At 39.9% G+C, this 25994-nt stretch overlaps 1 protein-coding gene across 1 annotated transcript in view; it reads left to right on the top strand.

Annotated features, from left to right (window-relative positions):
- Positions 1 to 25994, top strand: part of cds1 (CDP-diacylglycerol synthase (phosphatidate cytidylyltransferase) 1) — a 32158-nt gene that overhangs the window by 972 nt on the left and 5192 nt on the right. The window contains exons 2-12 of the mRNA XM_041999995.1: positions 10053 to 10210; positions 14546 to 14642; positions 14783 to 14880; positions 16682 to 16821; positions 19009 to 19067; positions 19611 to 19693; positions 19978 to 20065; positions 22298 to 22366; positions 22648 to 22800; positions 23078 to 23197; positions 25804 to 25907. Coding sequence (XP_041855929.1) covers positions 10053 to 10210; positions 14546 to 14642; positions 14783 to 14880; positions 16682 to 16821; positions 19009 to 19067; positions 19611 to 19693; positions 19978 to 20065; positions 22298 to 22366; positions 22648 to 22800; positions 23078 to 23197; positions 25804 to 25907 — 1169 coding nt within the window. The remainder of the gene's footprint in view (positions 1 to 10052; positions 10211 to 14545; positions 14643 to 14782; positions 14881 to 16681; positions 16822 to 19008; positions 19068 to 19610; positions 19694 to 19977; positions 20066 to 22297; positions 22367 to 22647; positions 22801 to 23077; positions 23198 to 25803; positions 25908 to 25994) is intronic.

The raw sequence follows: 25994 nt of genomic DNA, 5'->3' as shown, positions 1-25994 counted from the left end.
AGAATGAACAATCACACTCAACTGGCTTAAAGAAAAGCTGAAAACAACGTGGATTTAGGTTCTCTGTCCACTTCTTTAGTCTTTTTCTACAGAAACAGTGTCTCTATGAAGGGAACATATTTCTGTGGCAAATAATCACAAGTTTCCCTCTATCCACAGACCCTGACAAGGAGAAACAAACCTGTATTATGTAGGAAAATGAGGAGAAATATTCTTCTATTAGGATGGGACATTTTGTGTAGCTTTCCATTAATTAAAGCCTTTTTATTTTTAAAGAATAAGCTCAGTCTGTGGTGTACGTCTTATCCTTCTAAAACCGGAGGTCTTTAAACTTGGGGGTTGTTGAGAGCAAACAGTACCAAACTGTTCCAAAATGGCCATCTTGGAGACCTCTGCTGAGCTACCTCCACTAAATGCTTTTTAATTTGATCCCGCTTCTCTTTATCAGAGTTGACCTTTGCATAGATAATGATCACATATTGCAGTTTAGGGAAATTCAGCCTGAATGTTTTTGGTTTTCTTTTAGTTGAGCTAGAAACATTTTTAATTTGTGCTGTGCTAAGGTTGTGAGTCCCTTTTTACGACCTTGTGGTTGCAGGAATATACTCAGTTCATTATGGGGATGCAGTTTTCAAGTAGTGGCCTAAAAATCGGAACAGGGTTTAAAGGGTTAAATCAGTTATGAAGCCAAAATATTACAGTTATGGCTTCTTCATGGTGTGAATTCCTGATTTTCTGTCATATATTAATTTGACTGGCACCTGGAGTGGAAAATCGTTGGAAACTGTTTATTTTGTGATAACGTAAACATCTGTGTGACAGCATGTTGAGGACATTTTTATGGTCAGAAGTCTATAAGTTTGGTTGTAAAACCAACAATCGCAGCACCACTCTGGTGGAAGAATAAAAGATTTAATTTAAACCATTAAAGTGCAAGATGGAAACAAACTACACTAGAAGATGACAAACTTTTTAATTCAGTTCATTGAATGAATGAATGGATATATAATTATAGAGAAAAACAAAAACATCTACCCATTTGAAAATATTCATACATTATGAAAACATGTTTTTAACTTGAGTGTTTATTGTAATAATCAGAAAATAATTTATCAGTACTTGTGTGGTATTTTTAAAGATGTCACATATTTGCTTTTGCTACTTTATTATTGGAGGATTATCTGCTCAGTTATTTATATATATATTATACTGCATATCTTTGGATTTTGGACTGTTGTCAGACAAAGCAACTCATCCGGAAGTTTTTTTTCCCTCTCTTATAATGACCTTCTGTAGATTATTCCAACCAATAACCAAGTTGAAGTGAGATAGTGATGCTTCATGTTGAAGTTTTACTCTGTTTGTCCTTGTAGTTAATGGACAACTAGAAGATAAATGAAGTATAATCAAAGTAAGTGTCATTGGCAGCCTTTACTTGTCTGATCTTCATGATCTTTCCCCCTCAGTGGGACCGTTGCAGAGGTTACAATCACTTCCTAACAGCTTCACAATGGTGCTTCAGCTTTCCAAAGCGACTCATACATTTCTGGATTAGTCCAGTGTTTTTAACATTGCTGACTGAAGTTGGGCACTAATCTTTGGATGTTCATCTTTGTTTCTAAAGACAATAATTTCAGCTTTATCTTTATTTAGCTGAAGAAAATTCTGGCACATCTACATATTAATTTGGCCAAAGCCTGAACTGAAGCTTTGTCTGGTAAATGAGGGCAGATCCCTGGTTCTTAATATTAGTTTTATGCCATATCACCCACGTTCATCTGGACCAGGATCTCCTGGTGAGACAGTAAAATAGAGCTGAGTGTCATCAGCATAATTCTGATCAGATATTTAGTTTGTTTCCATAATCTGAGCTAGTTGGAACATGTAGGTCAGGGGGGTCCAGCTCCAGTCCTCGAGGGCCATAGGCTACAATCCTGCAGGTTTTCTATGTTTCCTGGCTCCAACACACCTGACTCAAATTAATGAGTCATTGTGCATAATATCATAAGCTGGTATATCAATTTAATTTGAGTCAGGTGTGTTGGTGCAGGACAGCGGCCCTCGAGGACCGACGTTGGACACTTCTGATCTAGATGCTGAATAATAGGGGACCAAAGATGGAGCCTTGGGGAACTCTTTGTTTGAGCAGATCCATGGTTACCAACTGATATAAAGTAGTTCCTGTCTTTTCAAGTGGGATTCAAACCAATTCAGAACCAGATCAGAGATTCCCACCTAATTTTCTAGTTGGTCTAATTGATGTTCTGGTCAAGTTATGGTTTCAGTTAGTAGAAACAAACTTCAAAAAGAAAAGAAAAAAAACAACTTCTCCCGCTATCTGTGTTTACAAGGATGTTAAAGACTTTGACAAGGGCAGTTTCGGGGCTGTGGTTTGGTGCGAATCCTGGCTGAAATACATAACAATTGTTAAATTCCAATAATTTATAAGGCTGTTGAAACACAACTTCAATTATTTTACTTAAAAATGGGAAGTCTGAGACAAGCCTGGAGCTGTTCGTTATTGAGGCTCAGTGGTGTGTGTGTTGAGGTTTTCAGGGTTTGTGGGGAAGCTGCCTGAAATCGTCTGTTGGTCTACCCTAGTTTTACAGTTAAGTTGCTTCAGAGCACCAATTTCCTGTAAAACACAAAAGCAGAAGTCCTCCATGGTTGGCGTTCGTGCTTCACCCATGGAAACGATCACATCTACATTTAACTGTTCCTGGTTACCGTTACTGAGCTGGGTGAGCGTACAGGCTGGTCACCATGGCATTAATGTCGTGATATGTTCTGCCTCACCTCCTTCAAATGCATTCAGTCAGAGAAGATGGAGCCTCTAAGACTGATAACTAAACCTGGTTTAAATCTACAGAAAGACTTTTGTGTTCTGCAGTTTCCTGGTATTTTACTGACACAAAGGGAATAAAACCACATGAAAAAGAAATCACACCCTCTTTCATTTTTAGGATTTTAACATATGACTTCATAAAATATTGTCTGGTCCATGTTGGGTCTGAAAATGAGGAAAGTGCATCCTCAGATCAACAGCAACACATGACTTACTACACTATCATTTATTTACCAAAAACTGAACCAAAACACAGAATCGGTGTGTGGAAAATCTAAATACAAAAACCACCAAGCAATCTAGAGTCCAGATTAATCACTCATAAAGACATTGAAGGCAGCTGAAGATCTTCTTGGGAGTGGATGTCCCAGCAAGTTCAGCCCAAAATCATACTGAGCAATGGTCAGAGAAACAGAGAAAACCCAGAGAGCTGCGTCTCACTCTCCAGGTCTCAGTTAGCATGTTAAATGCTAAAGTTCATGACAGCAGAATTAGAAAAAGACTGAACACGTATGGCTTGTTTGGAAGGGCTGCAGGAGAAAACCTCTTTTCTCTAAAAGAACATGGCAGCATGGCTTAGGTTTGCAAACAAACCACAAGTCTCCTGGAATAATCTCCTTTGGACAGACCAGACCAAAGTGGAGATGTTTGGTCAGACTGTGATGCAGCATGTGTGGCAAACCGAACGCCTCACACCAGCTGTCTAGCACAGAGGTGGAGGGCTGATGATCTGGGTTTGTTCTGCAGCTACAGGACCTGGACACCTTGCAGTGACTGAGTGGACCATGAACTCCTCTGAGTCAAATGTGAGTCCATCTGCCCGACAGCAAAATCTCAGGTCTACTGGGTCATGAAACGGGACACTAATCCCAAACACAGCAACAGATGTACAGCAGGACGACCGAAAAAGAAAATAATCAAGGTGTTGCAATGACTCAAAGTCCAGACCTCAGCCTAGGGCTGGGCGATATGGCCTAAAAATAAAATCTCAGATTTTTTTATAACCAAATCCGATTTCCGATTTTAATCGATTTTTTTCTTTTCTTTTACAAAACATAAACTTATTAAAAACATTTATTTGTTTTCTATAGATGAATGCCAGCAAAAATAAAGCATATAATGTCATAGCTTTTCCATCATATAAATGACTTCATATCTAACATAGAAATATGCGACACAATGCATCCGTGATCTCTTTCCATCTGGATCATTATCATACAGGATCCACTGCAGGAATTATTCCCCTGATGAAGGTTGTCTCTTAACTAGGGTTTGTGGGTTAAGTTGATTTCTGCATCTCATAGAGAGCAGCATTTCTCACTGCAGTTTTATGCACAGCTAAATCCCAGACGTGAGTAAAGGGTCACTTCACTGAAAATCTGTCAGACAAACACTGTTCTGGTGTGAACGGAGGGCTAAGTCTGCTGCTAACTAACTATGGAAAAAAAATCCCGATTTTCATAAAAATAAATCTCCAGAAATGGAAAATTCGATTTATCGATTTTATCGATTAATCGCCCAGCCCTACCTCAGCCTGACTGAAACGCTGTGGTGGGACGTTAAGAAATCTGTGCAGAAACAAATGCTGCAAACCTCAGTGATCTGAAGCGACGTTGTAAAGCAGCGCGAACCAAAAAAGTCCTTCAAGATGGTTAACACGGTTCCACAAGCTACTGAATCATGGAGATACTCAGTCTTTCACACACTGATTCTGCACTTTAGCTTAATTTTTTCTACATAAGTAATGACGTGGGCAATGTTAAGTGTTCACTGTTCATTTCAGGTTGTAATTAAGACCTTTAAATAATATCCTAATATGAAAAACTTTAGAACAAATTAACTTTCACGTTTACGCCGTGTATGTTGCAGACTTACAGGATAGTGTAATTCCAGTGGTCCTGATTAGGCCTCTGTTATATGTATCCTTTTGACATTTATCTGTTAATCTTCTACAAATGACTCACAATAATCTCCACCTACCCTGACATGTCCTGTAACGCACCTCAGACTGAGACAATTACTCCTCATTTCCAGATCAGAACTTTCTGATCCATCCAAACCAAAGCTTTAATCTGCAGACTGTCTGAAAGAAACTCTTCAGTCATTTATGTGGCTATTGTGAATATTGTGGTTTCCTGCCGTTGTCAGCTAGTTTGAGCGTTTCCATTGAGAAACAGGCTTTAACGGGGATTAGTCAGCCCAGTACGGGAGTTTCTTTTAAAGGTTAAAGGATCACTTTGCTGCGTCACACCTTCCAGCAACACCCAAACAGAGCATGTCCACATGAGATGTGTTTACAGATGGTAGAAAAGTGTCTGATGTTGCAGCTCAAGCACATTTCTCCCCAGTGCCAGGATTTAGGATCATCAGTCAGTCTGCTGCGTTCATGGTCCTGCTTGGGGCTGTTGGCGGCTGCTCCAGACTGGACGTGATGGTTGACCACGGTGTGCCGTCGGCTGGCGGTCCCTGAAGCCTCCAGCAGTGACATTAGGATGTTTAATGCTCCGCTGGTCTCAGCTTCAGCCTGCACAGCCAGGCTTTGCTCATGTGGGAGTTGGGATGCTAATTTGGTTTTGTCTTTGGTTTGTTTATCAACTATTTGACACATGCGTAAGGTACTCCTCATGTTCCTCCATTAAAACTTTGCTCATTTTGCAGCAGTTCAAGTATCCTGTTACCCAACCATGCAGACATGTTGCAAAATAGTAATAGTAAAATGTAAATATACAACTTTTCTTTTTCCTCTTTGTTTTGTAAAATATATTTGCATAAAAATTGTAATTGTAAATACTTAACTGTAAATAAGATTATTATTATTTCATGCAGGTTTTATGTAAGTGGGAATTCTGAATGTAAATCACAAGTTTAATTCTGATATTGATTCAGTGGATAACGATTTAATACCAATATCATAAATTCTGTTCGATTTAGGAGCCAGCGTTCAATACGAAACCAGACATTTGAAGGTAAAACTTTCTGTTCTTTGGACACAAAGATTATCTGAATATGTTATTCACGTGTCCTTTCTTATGAATGTTGCAGATTATTGATGTTTCCTTTTTTCAGTTTGGCTCAACACTGTTAAATAATTTATCATTGAATTGATATCAGTGTATTTTTATACTTTTTGTAATTTAATGTTCCATTGTAGGACAATTGTGGCTAAAAAGTCCCGTTTAATCTAATTTTTTCCTTTTTACTTTTCTTTCTTGGAATGTTAAACTTATTTAAAAAATAACATTAAACTTAATATTTTTTCATGTAAATGTGCCTCATGTATATATAAAAAAACAAAAAGAAACTAAAACCAGGCTTTTCCTTGACAAATATTTGTTGTATCTTTAATGAAATGCAATGCTACTACATCCGTGATCTTTTTCCACCGGCTTCTTTCTCGTCATGCACGAATTTGGTCCACAACAATGCATTCAGAGGACTGAGCAAATTTCGTAAGCTGTAGTTGGTAAATTTAACCATGACAACCATTTGAAATAAATCAGTTGTGCCACCAAGACAAGTTCACATCAGAAGAACAGTAAAACAGATTTTAGTATGAACTGGTGCACCACCTAGCATTAATGTTTGCCAGCATCCTGAATGCTACACACTGGAAAAAGTGTAAAAGAATCATAAATCATGAAGCCAAATTTAGTCAGACTTGGCGGCATTTGTGTGGAAGGAAAGAAGCATAGCTTGCTTTTACTTGGCTGCTCTTATCATGGCTGCTGCTCGGATATTTACATGTCATTTGATTCAGCTTGCAACCTTCCTGAAGACAAAAGTCAAATAGTTGATTTGAAAACTTTGACTCAGACCATTTCTCAGCTGGTTCCAGAAGCACCTCTCATCTGCCTCCACAGCTCTATTTATTAGAGTAAGTTTATTCATTAGAAAAGGTCAACTGGACTCATTGGGATCATAATGTGTTGAAATCCATCATTAAAGAGGCTGTGAATGGTGTGTGTGTGTGTATTGGTGTAAACTTGACTCTAAGTACAGATCAGGATTACAAAGTTGAAACAACAAAGGTTAAAGTCAGAGGTTCCAGTGTCGACCTGAGCTTGAACGGGAGCCGTGCTTTCCACTTTTTCATTGATCCAAACCATTGATTTCTGTAATGAGCGTTTCGGTCCCGCGTGGCTCTTTGTGCTGCATTTGGGTGGAAAAAAGCAGAGCTGTTGAAAGTTGAGATGCCGCTAGCTGCAGGTGCTACATGCCAGTGTTTGCTGCCGATTAGCATGAGTTAGCTGTAGCGTACTCCGTTTGATCCTCACGTTTGACCATGTGCAGGCTCAGATGGTGTCTGCTGGTTTTCATCTCGTCAGGACTTTTAATCAAGCAGATTGTGGTTGTTGCTGCAACACTGATTCATGAAAGCTGATAGTTTCCATTGTGGCAAGTTAAATCTGTTTGTCTCCTGCTGTCAGTTTCACAGATTTGTGATAGCTGTACATCCCTGATCAATCCGAGCAGGAAACGGGCTTTTTTTGTTGTTTTTTTTAGCTCATCCTCTCATCTACAGACATCAGTATGAATATCCTACAAAAAAAATTAGTTTAAACTCAAACTTTCAAAGTAAGTTTTAAACCTCGGCTGTAATTTGTCATCAATGAAAACAGATTTCTGTTTTAAATTTCCAGAATTTGCCACAGAAATGATTATTTGCAGCTCTTTCCGTTTTTGTTTTAGTTTATATAATCATCAAAATACTTATTTGGTTCTTGTTTCATTGACAGAACCCTTTAAAAGTCATCATCATTTTAAGAAGCAGCTATTGTGAAATGAAGAACCTCACAATCTAAACTTAAACACATGGCAGCTATAATAATAGTTTAGCCATTTATGTGTAGAAAATCCCCTTTTTATAGAGTAATTTGTCTCTTTTAGATTAAACTGAATAATTTTTATGGCAAGTGGCAACATTTGAAATAGAATTAATGGAAGATTTGCCCTTGAGTGTCTTTTGAAATGTAATTTAATGTTTATTATTATACTGATTATTATTATTAAATTTATGCAGTTATTTTTAGTTTATTTTTTAAGTTAAGTTAAACATTTTCCCTGTTTTTTTTTTTTTATCTACCCCATGATTATAAATTTGAACAGTAGATGCAGAACAGTGTGATTTTGCAGCGCAGGCCTCCGTGTTTCCTTCTCCTGCTCTTGTCACCCTTCAAATTTCTGTCAGTAAACTAATAATAGAGGAATAATTTCAGCTTCTCCAAATTGAAGCTCTCTGCAGCAGCTGCTTCAAACTGCTGAAATGAAGAAGTGTGAAAATCTGGCTGCTTGTCACCTGTCCTCTTATGTGAGCCCTCCTCCCCCTCTCTACTTCCTGCTTCTGCAGGAGGACAAAGAGGACAGTGGAGGTTAGTCGAGCTGCAATGACAGCCATGGTCCTGCTGCTGTCTGCAGCTCTGAGATGTCAGGAAAAAAACAAAACTGTGTTAGTGGAAAAAAAAGCCTCCTGCTGTGGCTGCTTTCATGTGTCATTTCATACTCCTTCATCTTTACCTGTGATTGCGCTTGGAGACCCAGAATTACCCTGATCCCAAATTGGATCGATTTCACACAGATTTGCAGCGTGTTGGTGGAGTTTGACTCTGTAGTTATTTCACAGCAATTCCCAGACTTGCTGTGTTTTACAGCTTAATTAAAGACGCTTAAACACACTCATCTAGGTTAAACCTCGCTGCTGTAGCTCTGCATCAAAGGGCTTCGCCTGCTCAATTATTCGTGAACACAAATATCTAACCAGCTAATCACGTGGCAGAAAGTCAACACATCTATGCTTCAGGCTGCTGCTGTTGATGGTGTAATGGTGTGGGGGATAGTTTCTTGGCTGACTTTAGACCCCTTAGTTCTGAGTATGGCTCAAACACCACAGCTTACTGAGGCTGTTGTTGCTGACCATGTCCATCCCTTTATGACCACAGTGGAGCTTCTTCTGATGCTACTTCCAGCAGGATAATGCACCATGTCACAAAGCTCAGATCATCTCCAACATGCTTTCTAGAACATGACGATGAGTTCACTGGACTCCAACGGCCTCCACAGCCACCAGATCTCAGTTTAATAGAGCAGCTTTGGGATGTGGTGGAACGGGAGATTCATGGATGCAGCAGACAAATCTGCAGCAACTGTGTGGTGCTGTCGTGTTAATATGAACACTACAACGTGTAAAGTAATACTCCAGAAACTTTATGTAACTCTTGTTAATAATACCAGTAATTATCATTTACATGACAAAGAGGTGAGTGGAGAGAAGCTTCCTCCTTCAGAGAGATTTAGAGTTTCTAAATCCAGCTCCTACTTCCATTGTGGGATTAGGCTTTCTTTTTTCACTTGAACAGCTTGCTGATGCTCCTGGACCTTTTCGTCTTTCTTTTTTTTTTTGTTTTACCTTTCATGGTTGCTTTCACTCAATCGTTGCCAAATACGGTTAAATAGGATCATCAGGGTTAACTGGGAGCGTTTCCTTTAGAAATGAGGTCTCTGGTTGTGGCAGACATAATTAGCTGAGAAAGCGCTGAAAACGGGAGACGGCTGCGGTTGAGAAGGAGGGGGGAGGAGGTGTAATTGTATATTTCTACCCAGGATTTAATGAGCAACGTTATTGCTTGCACTTGGAAGCTGTTAAAAGCTGTGCATCCTTTCTTGTATTGTGACTAAAAAAGGAAAGAATAGCTGCAGAGGTCAAAATATTTCCCACAAAGTCACTCAAATCCCTTTTCTTCCTCATTCTGATGCCTAGTCTGGCCTTCAGTAAGTTGTCTTGACCTCGCCTACATGACTAAAGACTTTTCAGGAGGATTTCTGCTTTTTAAAAGAAGCATTTCTTTAACATAAAAACTAGCCGACTTGAATTTCTTCCACATTTAGAGCACAGACATCAGTTCTGCACCATCCTCCCTCTTGCAGGTGACGGGTTAAACTCCGGTCTATTAAACAACCATCTGCTCGGCCTTGTTTTGCTCCTCACCGTTTAACATTGTTCTATATTTGGCTCTTAACATTCACTTGTTTACATCTTAAGACCTCTAAGTTTTCTCCCAAAAGAACAAAGCTGCTTATATTTTTCATCCCTGTCCTGTGCACACAGCTCTTCTGCTTGTCAAGGTTACTACATTTACATGTGTGCCAGGTGGAGGACTCATTATCTTAAATCAGTATTTGAATATCAGTGTATTTGTGTGTGTTTGGTCAGGAGGCTGAAGGCGAGGACAGGCTGGGCCTGTCAGGCGACGCAGAGGGAGAATGTGATGTTGACCCCAAAGCAGACACTCCAGACGTTCCCCTCTCCACGGCAGACACGGACAACACTCCACAATACCTGAACAAAGCTCTGGAGGGGCTGCCACCCAGGTACACACTCCTCAAGTACAGAGAAAGGACACGCTTGAGCTTTTCTAACAAACTATGTATATGAATGTAACAGAAACAGTCTAAATGCATGCATGTGTTCTCATCCGTCTTTCATTACAAGTAGGTCAAATTTCAGACTTCTTAGTCACAGATTTCACAAACCCTGAAACTAGAAGCTCGATTTCTTGTTATTGGATTTGCTTCAGTTTTAATGTTGCTATAAGAAGCTGTGTTCCCTCCATCATTAAATGACCCCACCAGGTGCATGGTGGGGTCATTGCACCTGGTGGGTATGTAGGTTAATCAGACCTGAAATAGTTGCAGCTGTGGGAGATGTGTGAACATGCTCATGTTAGTGCAGAAAGATGAGACAAAAATTGATTAGAGTGTATAGATGTTAGAAATACAACCCTAATTCCAAAAAAGTGTAGATGCTGTGTACAATGTAAATAAATATTATTATTAAATTATTATTTGCAAATCTCATCAACCCATATGTCAAGTGTTGAAACTGAGACATTTTACCATTTCATGGAAAATATGAGATCATTGTAAATCTGATGGCAGCACAACGTCTGTAAACAGTTGGACCAGATGGAACAGAAGGCTGGAAAAGTAACTGGTACAAAAAAAAAAAACAAAAAAAACTGGAGGAGCATTTGACAACTAATTGGTTTAACTGACATCAGGTCGGCTACATGACTGGGTATAAAGGGAGCATTTCAGAGGGGCAGCGTTTGTTTCTCAGATGTAAAGATGCACAGAAGTTCACCAACCTGATACCAACTTCATTTATAATTGTGGAAAATTTCTTTTAAAATGTTCCTTAACATAGAATTTTAAAGACTTAGAAGATACCACCATCTACGGTGTATAACATCATCAAAAGATTCAGAGAATCAGGAGGAATCTCTGTATCCTGAATGAACACGATCTCAGAACGCCTGGACGGCGTGTCCTGCAGACTAAAGAGGAGAGGGAGCATCCAGCTTGTTATCAGTGGACAGGTGAAAAGCTGCATCTCTGATGGGATGGGGCTGCATTAGTGCCTATGGCGTGGGCAGCTTCCACATCTGTGAAGCTCCATCAATGCTGAAAAGTACATGGAGGTTTTAGAGCAACATCTGCTCCCATCCAGACAACATCTCTTTCAGGAAGACCTTGCAGATTTCAGCAAGACAATGCTGAACTACATCCTGCATCTATCACAGCAGCATGGCTTCACAGCAGAAGTCTGGCTGCTGAACTGGCCTGCCTGCAGTATAGACCTTTCACCAGTACACAACATCATGGAAATCCAGCAACCAAGGTCCAGGACTGTAGAGCAGCTAGAATCCTGCTTCAGACCAGAATGGGACACCATTCCTCTCCTAAAACTCCAGCAACTGGTCTCCTCACTTCCCAGACGTTTCCAGACATTTGTTAGAAGAAGAGATGCTACACCGTGCTGAACACCACCCTGGAACTACTTTTTACACCATGCTGAACATCACCCTGGAACTACTTTTTACACCATGCCGAACATCACCCTGGAACTACTTTTTACACCATGCTGAACATCACCCTGGAACTACTTTTTACACTGTGCTGAACATCACCCTGGAACTACTTTTTACACCGTGCTGAACATCACCCTGGAACTACTTTTTACACCATGCTGAACATCACCCTGGAACTACTTTTTACACCGTGCCGAACATCGCCCTGGAACTACTTTTTACACCATGCTGAACATCACCCTGGAACTACTTTTTACAGACGTGTTGCTGCCATCAGATTCACACTGAGCTCTTATTTTCCATGAAATGGTAAAATGTCTCAGTTCAACATCTGATGTGTGTTGTTGTTTTTGTTCTAGTGGGAATAAAATATAGATTTGTGTTAAATTTTTATTTCATTTTACACAGCGTCTAAAATTTTTTAGAACTGGGTTGTACGTAATGTGTTTGTGGGACAGATTTTCTGCTAGTCGTTTTAGGACTGATAAAATCACGTCTGCAGCAGCTTCTAGTGAGTGAACACGAGTGTCCAAGGCCCTGTTTTACATTGAGCAGAGGGAGTGGAGGGTGTAACCAATGAGTGACAGCCAGGTCACAGGGCTTAAAGGCTCATGAGGAGGGAGGCACTAATCCCTGCAGGCTCGCCATTGGAGCCGGCGTGCTGCACACTGCAGAGAAAAGAAAGAAAGAAGAAAAGGACACGGGGCAATGAATAAGAAAGATATACAGAGATGAGGAAGTAGATTATTGGAGTGAGTAGAGCTGAATGGAGGAGGAGAGGTAGTTTTAACCAGAGGGAGTGATGGAGGCAGGGTGAGCATAGAGGCCTGAGTGGAGGCAGCAGCAGTTTTTTTTTCATGATGCAGCTGTTTTTCTCTTCCATTCATACAGCAGGCTGCAGGCCGTGCACCCTCCTGTGCAGATTTTAGTCATCGCTCCTCTTTTGTTTGGCTTCCAGGCAGCAGGCAGGGCACCAGCATGCCTCGCAACCACAAACACTGCATGATGTGTAGTAAAAAACAGGACAAAACCTATTTACAGGGGTAACCATGCTCATGTATAACACATGTTAAATAACATTTAACAATATGAGCTGAATATATGGAAACCTTCTCATAACCATTCATCTACAAGCAGAATTTATTAATAAAATATTTCAGGGAAAGGATGATGATTCATTTTTGACATTTATCTGCAGACAGACACTTAAGTGTCCTTTCAGCTGTCCCCTGGTGTCTGCCCTTAGCTGGGGTCGTGTTATATAAGACCAGCTTCTCCGAGGTTTTCCACCGAACAAAAGAATAACTCATGGCTGTTACAAGTGCTGCAGAAAACAAGAAATAATTGGTGGGAACATCTTCCTGCGTTATGATGTCTTTAATACCGACTAAACTGCGGCTTATCTTGGATGTGTTGCCATTAAATATGCAGATATATAACTTATTGTATTTTCTTCCTTGTAAACATTGTGGGGGAACAATCATGTTGCAGAAAAGCACACCCGTCCACTTACTATGTGTTGACGCTGCGTTCTGCTTCGCGTATTTCTAACTGGTGTAGAAGATGTCAAATGTACCTGTTTTACTCACAGTGCTGATAAAAAGATCAGTTTTCTGCCTGCAGCAGTTTTCTCAATTTAAAAACGCCTCTAGTTTCTGTAAAAACTTGTTTAAAGGTCATGCACATTCAGTACATGCACAGAAATGTTATGATATAAATCAACTCTGACTGAGACGTTGCTATGGTAACAGCATTTTCTGATCACTTTATTCAAAGTCAGCACTAATAAACTGAAGCTGTGTGTAGTGTGGTGATCATAATGTGCTGAGAAAGAGAAACAACATAATGACAGCAATGTCATGATTAAAGAGTAAAGAGAGCAGAGAGAAGCCCATTGCATCATGGGACATTCTCCAGTAGCCTCGACCTATAGCAGCAGAGCTAAAGAAATAGCTAAGGTCACCAAACCAGCATTAACTATGAGACTTAACAAAGAGCAGAGTTTGAAGACTTAATCTTAAAGATAGAGAGGATGTCTGTTTCCTGAAGCCAAACTGGGACCTGGTTCCACAGAGTGGGGCCTGAAAACCGAAGGTTCTCCCTCCCATGCTACTTGTAGGGGGCATTCACACCAGTCCTGAATCCTAGTTCATTTTCTGGGATAGTCTGGTTTATTTTAGGTAGTTTGAATGTGCATCTGAACTCTAAAGTAGATCATAGAAGCAAACTCTGGTCTGCCTTGTAGACAAACATGGAAGAACGTGGTAAAAGTTCTGACAAGAATATGTCCAACCCAAAACCACTAGGATCTGGTGAAGCTCCATGTTTTGCTCTTACGTGGTGGAAACAGAAGTTTTTCTAACCTATAAATGAACGAGTTGTAATGTTTGTCTTGTCCTTGTTCCTTCTACGGGTTGCATGAGCTATACTGCTTAACACGGCCCCAGCAGTTTCCAGTGGTACTGCTCCGTTTGCTCCATCAGGTCTGCAAATGGAAGAAAATGCACATGTAAAGGATGCAGAAGACAGACGAAAGGCTCCGTATCTGTTTTTAACGTAGCGCATATGTGGCTTAAGGCTGCGCTTACACCTAATAGTCCTCTAGGTTGCTCTAGTTTGACCGCGACCCATTTCTCCAAGCTGTTCTACACGAGTTTGTTTTGCTTGTGTTGACCCACAATACATGCGTTGTAGGAGATAGTATTTCCATTTCAGTACTTTTTTGTTTATGTAAATATTAACTTAAATAAAACATAAATCAATGAGTAAATCATTACGATTTTGTTGGTGTGAAAAATGTATATACAGTATTATCGAATGTTTCCAATCCTCACAGATGGAAGAACTACTGGATACGAGGAGTTTTGTCTTTAGCCATGATTTCAGGCTTTTTTCTCATCATCTATATGGGACCTGTGACTCTTATACTGGTGGTAAGCTACACTCAAATCTCTGTTGTAAATACTTAATAAGATCTCAAAAGAGAGAGATTTTGGTTGTTTTTAATACAAAGTACTGAGTCTTGATTTCTTTCTTGTCATTATTTCTGCTTGGCTCTCATCATCTGACGCAGGTCATGACTGTGCAGATCAAGTGTTTCCACGAAATCATCACCATTGGCTACAGAGTTTACCATTCCTATGAGCTGCCATGGTTCAGAACACTAAGTTGGTAAGGAAAATGGATTTAACAGTAAACACCAGATACTTAGAATAATTATAAAGATGTTTCCCCTTAAAAAGGTCAAGCTGCGGGATTTAAAATGAAATTTATGCTTGAAACCTAATGTTTTAATGTGTTTAACTAGATTTTCTCCAGAGTGACTCCAATTAAGCAATTATGTGATTATTGCTATGCTGATGGCCACAAACTGCCTGCAGTTTTTTTCTTTACCAGGGTGGAACATTATGGAGCTAAGATAGAGACATACATTTTGTAACTTGTATTTCCATATTTGTCACATATTTTGCACACCTACTCAAGAACTAATCACATTTCTCTAATCCCTAACCAGTCACTAAGAGAGATGACCAAAGCTGGTACAGGTCAGGTTATGGATAAATAAAATATAAGAACCCTTAAGCAGAATTAGCTAATAGTGGAGACGTGTTTTTCCATCTCCAGAAAGAAACCATTAACAGACTTACCTTTAGGGAGTTGTGATGGTCATGCTGGCTTTGGTAGACGGTTGTAGTGGTGCTTTTCTGCATGACGTAGCCCAGCCGATATATCGGCCGATATCTTTGTTTTTACTGGTATCGGCATTGGTGGATATGCGGGTGCGTATCGGCATGATTTACAGACAGGCGTCCACGGGCAGCTCTGCGTCCACTGCTCAGAGTGTTGTAAAAATCCATATCTGTTGATCTTTAGTCTTCTCTCCCTGATTGGTTATGGATTAGAGGGATCTGATGGTTCTTGAGTAAGTGTGTAAAATGTTTGACAGATGTTTTGTTTTTGTAATATTTACTTGCATTTTCAGACTTGTGTCCAATCCACTCTTCATTTATCACATAAAAAACACATGGTTACTAATGTGCTTTACATAAATAACGTACATGCTGTGCATATAGATACACAGACATCCCACACAACCAGAACTTTAAAAACCAAAATACACTATAGAGGACCAAAATATAATTAAAAGATACCAAAAGAAATAAAAACTGCATTTTCAGACTAGCATGATTAATCTGTTCTTGTAGATTTTATTTGTACCTTTATTTATAGTTGCAGTTTTACACTGTAGATAAAAGTTTTAAAACTTCTGTGCTTCCGAGCATTAGCATTTTTAGAAGAAAAGTCAATATATTCAGCTAAACACATACCAGTATAGGAGCTCAGGCCTGACTATCTGCAGTGATATTGAACCCAACTGTAATTTCCAGGCCAGAGTGACCTATTGCAGTGCCCCAGGCTCTCTGGGTGCTTTGTCAATACTCCTTTCTGAGCTGTCTTTATGAAATCTTGCTTTGTAAGGAGATAAGATAAGTCAGAACAGAGAGTATTTTCCATTTAAAGGCAGCACTTTATCATTTCCTCTGGCAGCCAGATTTAATTTAACTCATTTCTTGTTAGGCTTTTTGTACATGTAGCATCCATTAACCCCAACAAAACCGACTTTTTCCTGCTGGTGCTTTTGCTTAATACTTTGCATACACACCCTCACCTCGCTCAGCATGTGGCTGCAGTGTTCAGTGCAACCCGGTGCAAAGATCACTGCCATGCTGGAAGTACATGAAAACTAATTGAAACCTTCCCCTTTCACCAAGGCCACCCCTCACAACAACCCCCTCCAAACACACACACAAACGCACAGCAGGTCAATGTACAGTGGGTGAGAAACACTATTAGACGTATAAGCACAGTGACAAAAAAACACACCTATACACAAACCTGGCCCAACAGCATTCCACAAAAGCAAATCAAAAATAACAAAAGGAAATCAGTTCTTTTCTTTTTTCTGCTGCAGGTACTTCCTGATTTGTGTCAACTACTTCTTCTATGGTGAAACTGTTGCAGATTACTTTGGGGCTCTGGTGCAGAGGGAGGAGCCTCTGCAATTCCTGGCTCGCTATCACCGCTTCATTTCCTTCGCTCTGTACCTGGCAGGTGAGTCCCCGCCTCGAAGACATTACGGCAGCCGTATCTTAGACAAACACACATGCTCTTTGGCCTCCATTCACATTTTCTCTACGAGGAGCAGATCAGATTTCCCCTGACAGCGTGCACTTAACAGAGTAACAAAGAACATTACTGGGAAGAAAACAAAACAAAAAAGAGTAACAAAGCCCTCTGAGAAACTTCAAGTATAAACTAAAAGTTTAGAAACCGATTGACAAGAACATGAGCTCATATCCTCCTCATGATTTTTATTTTTGGAGCTTTAGCTTCATGATGGGAGAGTTCCCTCCACCGGCTGCAGGGCTTGAATAAAAACTGCTGCATCATCTTTTGTCAGCAGTCCTAGAGATACTTTTCCATCCTGGCTGGAATCCGTCTGTCTCAAATGGATTTCATTGAACTTAATTAAGGTGGCACACACCTGTCTTTATAAGTTTTTCTGATCTAACAAATAACTTGAACCATTTTACTGTGAACCTAAAGAAATGAAATGTGAAAAAATGGCAAAGGTTAAAATCATCTGTATTTATGTAAAGGATACGAATTACTTGACTTTAACTCTAAACTTCAACCCAGTGTTTAAGTCCAGGTTGTGCTGTGTCAGTTGTTCTTCTTATCAACCACTTCTGAACAAATGATCCCAGCGACACATTTTCCTAAAGAATGAAGGAGAGGTGCTGCTTCATCAGCCTGAAGTGTTGCACCAGCATGCAGTATTTAATATAAAGTGTTAAAATATGTGCATTGTAAACTGGAGCCCAGAGATATTAGTGTCATCAGATAAATACACTCATCAGCCACTTTGTTAGGAGCACCTGTTCAACTGCTTGTGAAATATCTAACAAATACCTAACCAGCCAGTCACATAGCAGCAACCTGACACGTTTGTCATGTAGACATGATGAAGACGACTTCCTGAAGTTCAAACTGAGCATCAGAATGAGGAAGAAAGGAGATTTAAGTGATTTTGAACGTGGCATAGTTGTTGGTCTGAGTGTTTACTGGGATTTTCACACAACCATCTCTAGGGTTTCCAGAGAATGGTCTGAAGAAGAGAAAATATCCAGTGAGCAGCAGTTGTCTGGACCACAATGTCTGGTTGATGTCAGAGGACAGAGGAGAATGGACAGACTGGTTGGAGAAGATAGAAAGGCAACAGGAAGTCTTATAAGCACTGGTTCCAACAAAGGTCTGCAGAACAGCATCTCTGAACACACAACACATCCAACCTTGAAGCAGATGGGCTACAGCAGCAGAAGACCACACCAGGAGCCTCCTGTTAGATAAGAACAGGAAACTGAGGCTACAATTCACACACACTCACCAACACTGGACAATAGAAGATGGAGAAACGTTGCTGGTCTGATGAGTCTCCATTTAAGCTCCACATTCAGATGCTAGGCTCAGAATTTGGTGGAAACATCATGAAAACATGGATCCATCCTGCCTTGGATCAATTCTTCAGGCTGCTGCTGGTGTAATGGTGGGCAGAAATTTTCTTGGTCCACTTTGGGCCCCTTAGTACCAACATGACCTGGTTTAACCAGCACAGTCTACCTGAGTATTGTTGCTGACCATGTCCATCCCTTCATGACCACAGTGGAGCATCTTCTGATGCTACTTCCAGCAGGATAATGCTCCATGTCACAAAGCTCAGATCATCTCCACCTGCTTTCTAGAACATGACGATGAGTTCACTGGACTCCAACGGCCTCCACAGTCACCAGATCTCAGTCCAGTGGAGCAGCTTTGGGATGTGGTGGAACGGGAGATTCTCATCATGGATGCAACAACTGTGTGATGCTGTCATGTCAATATGGAGAAAATCTCACCAAAGACACCAAAAATTAAGGCAGTTCTGGAGGAAAAGTGGGTCCAACCCGGTACTAGAAGGTGAACCTGATAAAGTGACCTGTCAGTGTAAGTGTTCATTGTGAACTGGAGTTCACAAATTTGAGCTCCTCACAGATGAGTCAACATGTGCTGAAAGTTCCTTAATGATAAACTGCATTGTAGAAAAAACTTTAATTAACTTACTTTAGGGTCAGTATTTCTACATGTATGACACATCTCTTCATGGTACAGAGTACATGATCTGTTATGTGTGATTCATATTTTTAATCTTATGAACGTGTTGGATTAAAAACTGACCGCATGTTGTTTACTCTTTCGCAGGTTTCTGCATGTTTGTGCTGAGTTTAGTGAAGAAACATTACCGCCTGCAGTTTTATATGGTGTGTATCAGCCAAGTAACCATCTCCTTTAATCATGCTGTCCATCTCTTTTCACCATCACTATCCAACTAAGATTTTAAATTCTTCATTTACATGTTGCTGATGTCTTTTTTGGGAAAGTTTTTAGATTTCTTTGACACGGTATCATGCTGCATTTCTTATAGATTAGCTAACAGGATATTTGCAGGGCTTCTGCAGCAGCCTCAGCTCAGCGTCATTTATTTGCATCTCTTTTGTTCTCCTGCACAACTGATATGTAAAAAGGGCTTTATATTTCATTAGTTTAATTTTCAACATAGCGATGCATGCATTATCCCAAAATTCTTTAAATATTGCTTTCTGTTGTTTCTTTCTACCTGCTGTTCGTATTTAATGTTTTTGATATTTCTACGTCACCTCACTCTGCAGCATGGCTTGATCAGCATCATTCTTCCCGTCTTTCTTTCCGTCTGTTTGGTCCTCTATTTCTAACTTCTGAGCAGGCACTGGCTACATTCCCATGCAGTGACACTGTGGTGTTTGTGTTTGTGTTTGCCATTCCAGTTTGCTTGGACCCATGTGACCCTGTTGATTGTGGTAACTCAGTCCCACCTTGTCATTCAGAACCTGTTTGAAGGAATGATCTGGTAAGAAGGACACAGACAGACCGGAAGGATTTGCTTTGTCTCTGATTGTTGTTGCACATGTTTTTTTATCACAAGTGTGTTCACTGTTGCGTTGTTTGTGGTACCCTTTACTGTTAACGCAGCAGACAAAAGTGTACCAAGGCAACAAAGAATAAAAAAAGATAATGTTCTGTCATAATTTATTATTCTTAGAAGAAAAAAAAACCTTTTAAGTAATAGTTTCTGTTTTCACAGTTTGTCTGAACTTGTTATGTCATTATAATACAACACAACCTGTTTTCCAGGTTCATTGTCCCCATATCCATCGTAATCTGCAACGACATCATGGCCTATCTGTTTGGATTCTTCTTTGGGAGAACACCACTCATCAAGGTAAATCAATATTCCTGTTTTTGGGACTTTCATCTCACAGACCACTACATTTATGTTTACACTGGCAGATAAATCTGGAGGTAGATCTGTTTAAGTGACAGTGGTACAGAAGAGGAAATTAAGTACGGGTATGTTGGTGTATTAGAGGAGGCAGGCGAGGAGTTGTTCCTGAAGGTAGAGATGGCTCTGTAACTAAATAAAAACTACCTGAGTTGAGGTTAATAGTTATTATATTTATTTATAACTTAGGATGTCACGATTACTTCATTTCAGAATTAATCTTGCTATTAAACAAGTATTAATTAATCCTTGTTTAAGGATGGTGTGTTAGTAGGACAGGATGACACAGGAGGAGTTATTTCCTCCAAACAAACGGATTTAGGCATCCTTGTTTTTATTTTTTCATTTTTTTTATATTAAAAAGGACCAAGGTGACATTAACCACGTTTACATGGTTGAAATCAGCCAGATCAAACAATCCAGACATGCTTACATGGACGCTAGATAAAGTGATCTCATCATTTGTGTTGTTTACTTGATGGACGGATTTAAAACTAGGAGCAGTGGTATCCTTGTGGTTACAGAGGTGGGCTTGGGTCTGGAGAACCTGGGTTCAAGTCCCCAGTCTGGCAACTAAGGTAAAAACGTGAGCAAGGCCCCTAACCCCCCACTGCTGCCTGGGTGCTGGAATCTGGCCTGGCAGACCACTTCTAGCAACTAGGATGGGTTAAATGCAGAGAAAGAATTTCCCAGCTGGCATTAATAAAAGTAGAATAAATTAAAAAGAAGAAAAAAAAATGACCATAATGCTTTTGACATGTGCAATGCCTCCTAATTTGAAAGAAGGTTTTTTTCTTGCAACCTAATCGTTGACATACACCGTTAAAGAAGTGCAAATGAAACAATAACATTTAATGTCAGTGTTAAGTAAACATTAACATCACTTCCACCCACTTACTGAACATTTATCTTTACATTGTTGCTCCGAGTTTCTGAGTTGTGAAACAGAACGTTTTCCCTCCTTTCACTGCAGCCTTTTTATGGCTGTTTTACAGGCTGATTAACTGTCCTCCACAATGACCGCTTGGTAGTTTTTCTTCTGTATTTTTTTCTTCAGCAGGGAATGAAAACAAAGCAACACTAACGAGAACTCGCGGTTGTTGAGTAGCTTTGTTTTCATTATTCATTATCTTTTCTGGAAAATGACGATATCGAGAAAGCTTTATGATTAAATGATCATGGTGTTTATAACACGATTAATTGTGAAATCAAGTAACCGTGACAAGTAACCCAGTGTTCTGTCCGTCCAGCAATTACCTTGAATCATACTTTGTGCTCCTCGTCCTGGTCAATGCTTTAATACAGATAATATTTTAAATAAAGGTAACTAAAAAACTAAATCAACATCAAACTGTTGCAGATGTTTCAAGGTTACATCTTTGCCATTTTTCTGCTTCTTATCTTGCCCATAAGCTGTTTTCACACAGATTTGGAAGATTCAGATGAAAATGTGATTGTAGAAACAAGCTATGGACCAGGTGTATGTAAATTTCATGAAGCAGGTGTGTGTAAATGAACCTCACTGGACTCGTAGATTCATCTCAACAGACAGAATGAGGTCTGAGTACAACAGACTGTAGTCTGTAGTTGAGGTGGAAATAACATGTTAGAAATGTCCAGGAGAGACTGGAGTTTGTGGAAAACACTAAACATACTGTTGGGATTTTAGATTTCCAGTGTGCCCTTCAAGTGTCTCTCAGGTAGAACAGATTCAGCCGCAGTGAATGATGTCTAGGAACCTGGTTCAGGACTGTGAGCCAGATAAGTGTCAGAGAAGCAAATGGATGAATTATTCAGCAGTAAACTGCTCTCAGATCAGCTTTAAATAAGCTGAAATTATTTTCTGGCCCGAACATGCAACCTGGACTCGTGGAAAATGACATATTTGGGGCACTTTCCTTAATTTTCTCTAAAATGTTCTTATTTAAATCAATTTCTTAATGAATCAGGATTTATTCTCTCCATCTGACGCATGTTTAAGTTGTATTTTTGATCACAGAGTCAGTTTGGGAGATTTGATGACGACTACAGCTTAGTAACCCACATCACAGCACAGTGGGTTAATAAGGGATTTATTTGAACTCAGGATCAGTTTGTGGTGGGACTGAGTAAAAAACCAACATCACATCAGTGTGAAAGACTTCTTCTGTCTCTCCTCTGATGCCCCTGCAGCTTTCACCAAAAAAGACGTGGGAAGGCTTCATCGGGGGTTTCTTCTCCACGGTGGTGTTTGGCTTCATTGTGAGTATATTTAATGAGTTTATGCAGCCGAGTCACATGTTCTGTGTTTCCTTCTGTTCAGTTTCCAAGTATCTAAATTACTGTTGTAATTTTTCCACTGTAAGAAAATAATTTGTGCACATGAGGGGAATCGTTCTGAATTGTCATATATATCTGTTTATAATTGGTCACAAATATTTTACAGACTTTTTTTTGTCTGTTTCTTGACATTTATTTGGATGCAACTTCACTTGAATTACAAAAGCAGCTCATATTTTTCTTGTGCTTTGTTCCCCCCTCAGCTGGCCTACCTTTTGTCTCAGTTCCAGTACTTCGTGTGTCCCGTGGGCTTCAACAGCGAGACCAACAGCTTTACAGTTGAATGCGAGCCCTCTGATATCTTTGTGATGCAGGAGTACACAGTTCCTGCTGTGCTGCAAAACACTCTGGGATGGGTAAGACTGTCCTCGTCATTTACTCCTCTTTCCTACCCGAATGGTTCCAGTGTTTGCTTTGGTGCTCATTTTTGAACCAGTTTTCCAGTTTGGAGACAGAGCTTTAATGGTCCAAACAGAAAGATTTGGTTCTTTGTGGGAAAAAAAACTACAATGGAAACCCAGCTGTATGTTATATTGTTTTATTAATTAGAAAGCCAAACTATCAGCATGTAGAAAGCTCTGTCAATAACACAATATTTAAATGTTTCCCCATTTCTTCTTGTCTGTTTTTTAGAAAACGGTGAACATGTATCCCTTCCAGGTCCACAGCATCTTCCTGTCTTCCTTCGCGTCTCTTATCGGACCATTTGGTGGCTTCTTTGCCAGTGGCTTCAAGCGAGCATTTAAAATTAAGGTAATGTCATTTATTTTATGTTTTTTTTTTCCCTACCAGGCCAAAAAGAAACCCAAACCTGTTTTGCGTCTACCCAGGAAATGACTTTTTTTTTTGAGATTTTTTGGTACAGAGCCTTCGGTTGGGAACAGAGGCGTAGCCACATGGAAGAGTAACTGCCTTGCGCTATGCTAGCAGACGTTATGGCTAGCAGCAGTTTTAAGGAGAAACCAGAGACCCTTCCATCATTAAAATGTCCTTTTAGGGAGCATTTAGGCTTCCCAGTGAAGGACACGTGGATGGAAGCGCGCTCTCTGTGAAAACTCGTTCAGGATGAACTGTGCTCGAACCATGAAATCACTACGGAAAGCATGAAGGCCATTTTTCCTACGCCATTTAAATAGATTCTGTTTTAAAAAGGCATAAAAAAAGGACTTTTTTATCTTTATTCTGACAACTTCTGTCTTTAACAACAACAGATACTGTAAAGTAAATAAAATGTAAAATGGTTAAAAGGTTTATACTTTGAATACAGACTTAATCTGAATGTTGTGTCTCATTCAGATAATTGTTTTATTAACTAAACATGTCAGAGTCTTGCAACTAATCATGAGCTACTTCATCTTTTACAGCATAAATGCAATTAAAGTTTTATTTTTAAAAGAAAACATTGAACTGTGGATTAGACTTAGAGAACTTACTACAAGCCTTTATTTGTTTTTAGTTTCATTTAAGTGTCTTTAAACATGTTCCTGTTTACACCAAAGTTAAGCAGTTTCCTATTTTGTTCCCTTACTGTTCCAAAACTAAACCTTAAAACCGTGATTTTGGTGCGCAGTCTCACCCCTAGTATTTAACTCCCTCTGCCAGTTTCTCTGCTTCATTGAGTCAGCGCTGACACACCTCAGGTTATATTCTCAGAATCACAACTGAGTTTAAAGGAGATGGTGAAACTGGTTGGACCACTTCAGCTGTGGTGAGGAGCTGTGATTCTGTTTAAAGCGACAGGTTTCTCAGCAGCATGTCACCTGGTCCATCACACAGCAGACCACATGTGGAGGTGAACCTGCTGGCAGCACCTCTGCTTCAGCACTTTCTGCTCTCAGCTGTGAAAAGTCATTAACAACTGAGCCGATCTCAGTGTTGGTACAATCACACATGCCAGTTCGACGTTCGCCCTTACAGAACAACGCCATCTAGTGGCAACTTGCATCAGAGTGTGGAATAGATTTATTGAACATTTGCTGCAGAGTTGTCAGCTGTTCATCCATGATGAACCAAGGCAGGATGGATCCATGTTTTCATGATGTTTCCACCATGAAAACCATGAATGTGGAGCTGAAATGGAGACTCATCAGTCCAGCAACGTTTCTCCATCTTCTATTTTCCAGTGTTGGTGAGTGTGTGTGAATTGTAGCCTCAGTTTCCTGTTCTTAGCTGACAGGAGGCACCCGGTGTGTCTTCTGCTGCTGTAGCTCATCTGCTTTAAGGCTGGACGTGTTGTGTGTTCAGAGATGCTGTTCTGGTTGGAACCAGTGCTTATCTGACTTCCTGTTGTCTTTCTGTCATCTCCAGCCAGTCTGCCCATTCTCCTCTGGTCCAATAACTTTTTTCAAAGATTAGTTGTTTCTTTTTGGTGGCTCTTCTATTAGTATCAGTCCGAGTTTCCTTTTAGCCGAATTTATATATGTTGATGAACAGTTAGTTTTTCATAAAAGCCTTTTTTTAATTGAAGAAAAATATTATTACTATTTAAAGTTTTAATCAAACCTTTAAATGAAGAAGTTAAAGAAAACTCCACGTCCTGGACTTAACGGCACAGTGACATCTATTATGTGCATTTCTGGAGCTACAGGTGCAGAATGCAAGATGAATCCCAAATTAGCCGTCGATAGGGTGCATCACTCAGAAGATTGCAAAAGTTCTGTAGTGGGTCTTTAACACAGAACAACAAGCACATCAGATAAATAACGGTGAAAGTCTTCATGATCTATACTTTGTTTATCCCTGATGGAAATTGTAATTTAATGTTCTAGTAGTTTCTTTTTTAAATATTATATAAGTTTAAATTCTCAAATTTACCCCAATGCACTTATATTTAAATCCAGCCCCTTCCTCCTTTCACATAATATTATGATCCTAAACTTTACTCACGTGTGATTGGCCACATGATAACCCTAACCCAAAAAAATGAAGCCCTTCTCTTCTGTAGATTCAGCTCCCCAACAGGAGTCTGTCCTCCTCCAGCAAAGAGTCTGTTCTTAGAGCTGGTTTGTTTGCCGGCGACACGTTGCTGCTTAAAGATGCTGCTCACTGGATATTTTCTCTTTTTCAGACTATTCTCTGAAAATCCCAGTAGATCAGCAGATTCTGAAATACTCAAACCAACAACCATGCCACGTTCAACGTCACTTAAATCCCTTTTCTTCCTCATCCTGCTCAGTTTGAACTTCAGGAAGTCATCTTCACCATGTCTACATGACTAGATGTGTCGAGTTGCTATCACGTGATTGGCTGATTAATTTGTGTTAACCTTGAAAAGGTGGAGCTGATAAAGTAACTAGCGAGTGTGTACATTCCACTTTAATCTGAGATGTTCTCACAGTCTGATCCCTCCTCTTCTTTAGGACTTCGCCAGCACCATCCCTGGTCACGGAGGCATCATGGACCGCTTCGACTGTCAGTACCTGATGGCCACATTCACTCACGTCTACATCGCCAGCTTCGTCAGGTCAGAGGACGAGAGAAACTGATAAATATTTTATAAAAGCTTTTTATAACTGGGAAATTAAAGTTAATTATAAATATACAGGTCCTG

This window comes from Melanotaenia boesemani, chromosome 11, assembly GCF_017639745.1.
Source record: "Melanotaenia boesemani isolate fMelBoe1 chromosome 11, fMelBoe1.pri, whole genome shotgun sequence".
Lineage (NCBI taxonomy): Eukaryota > Metazoa > Chordata > Actinopteri > Atheriniformes > Melanotaeniidae > Melanotaenia > Melanotaenia boesemani.
This window is presented reverse-complemented; position numbering and strand designations above follow the sequence as displayed.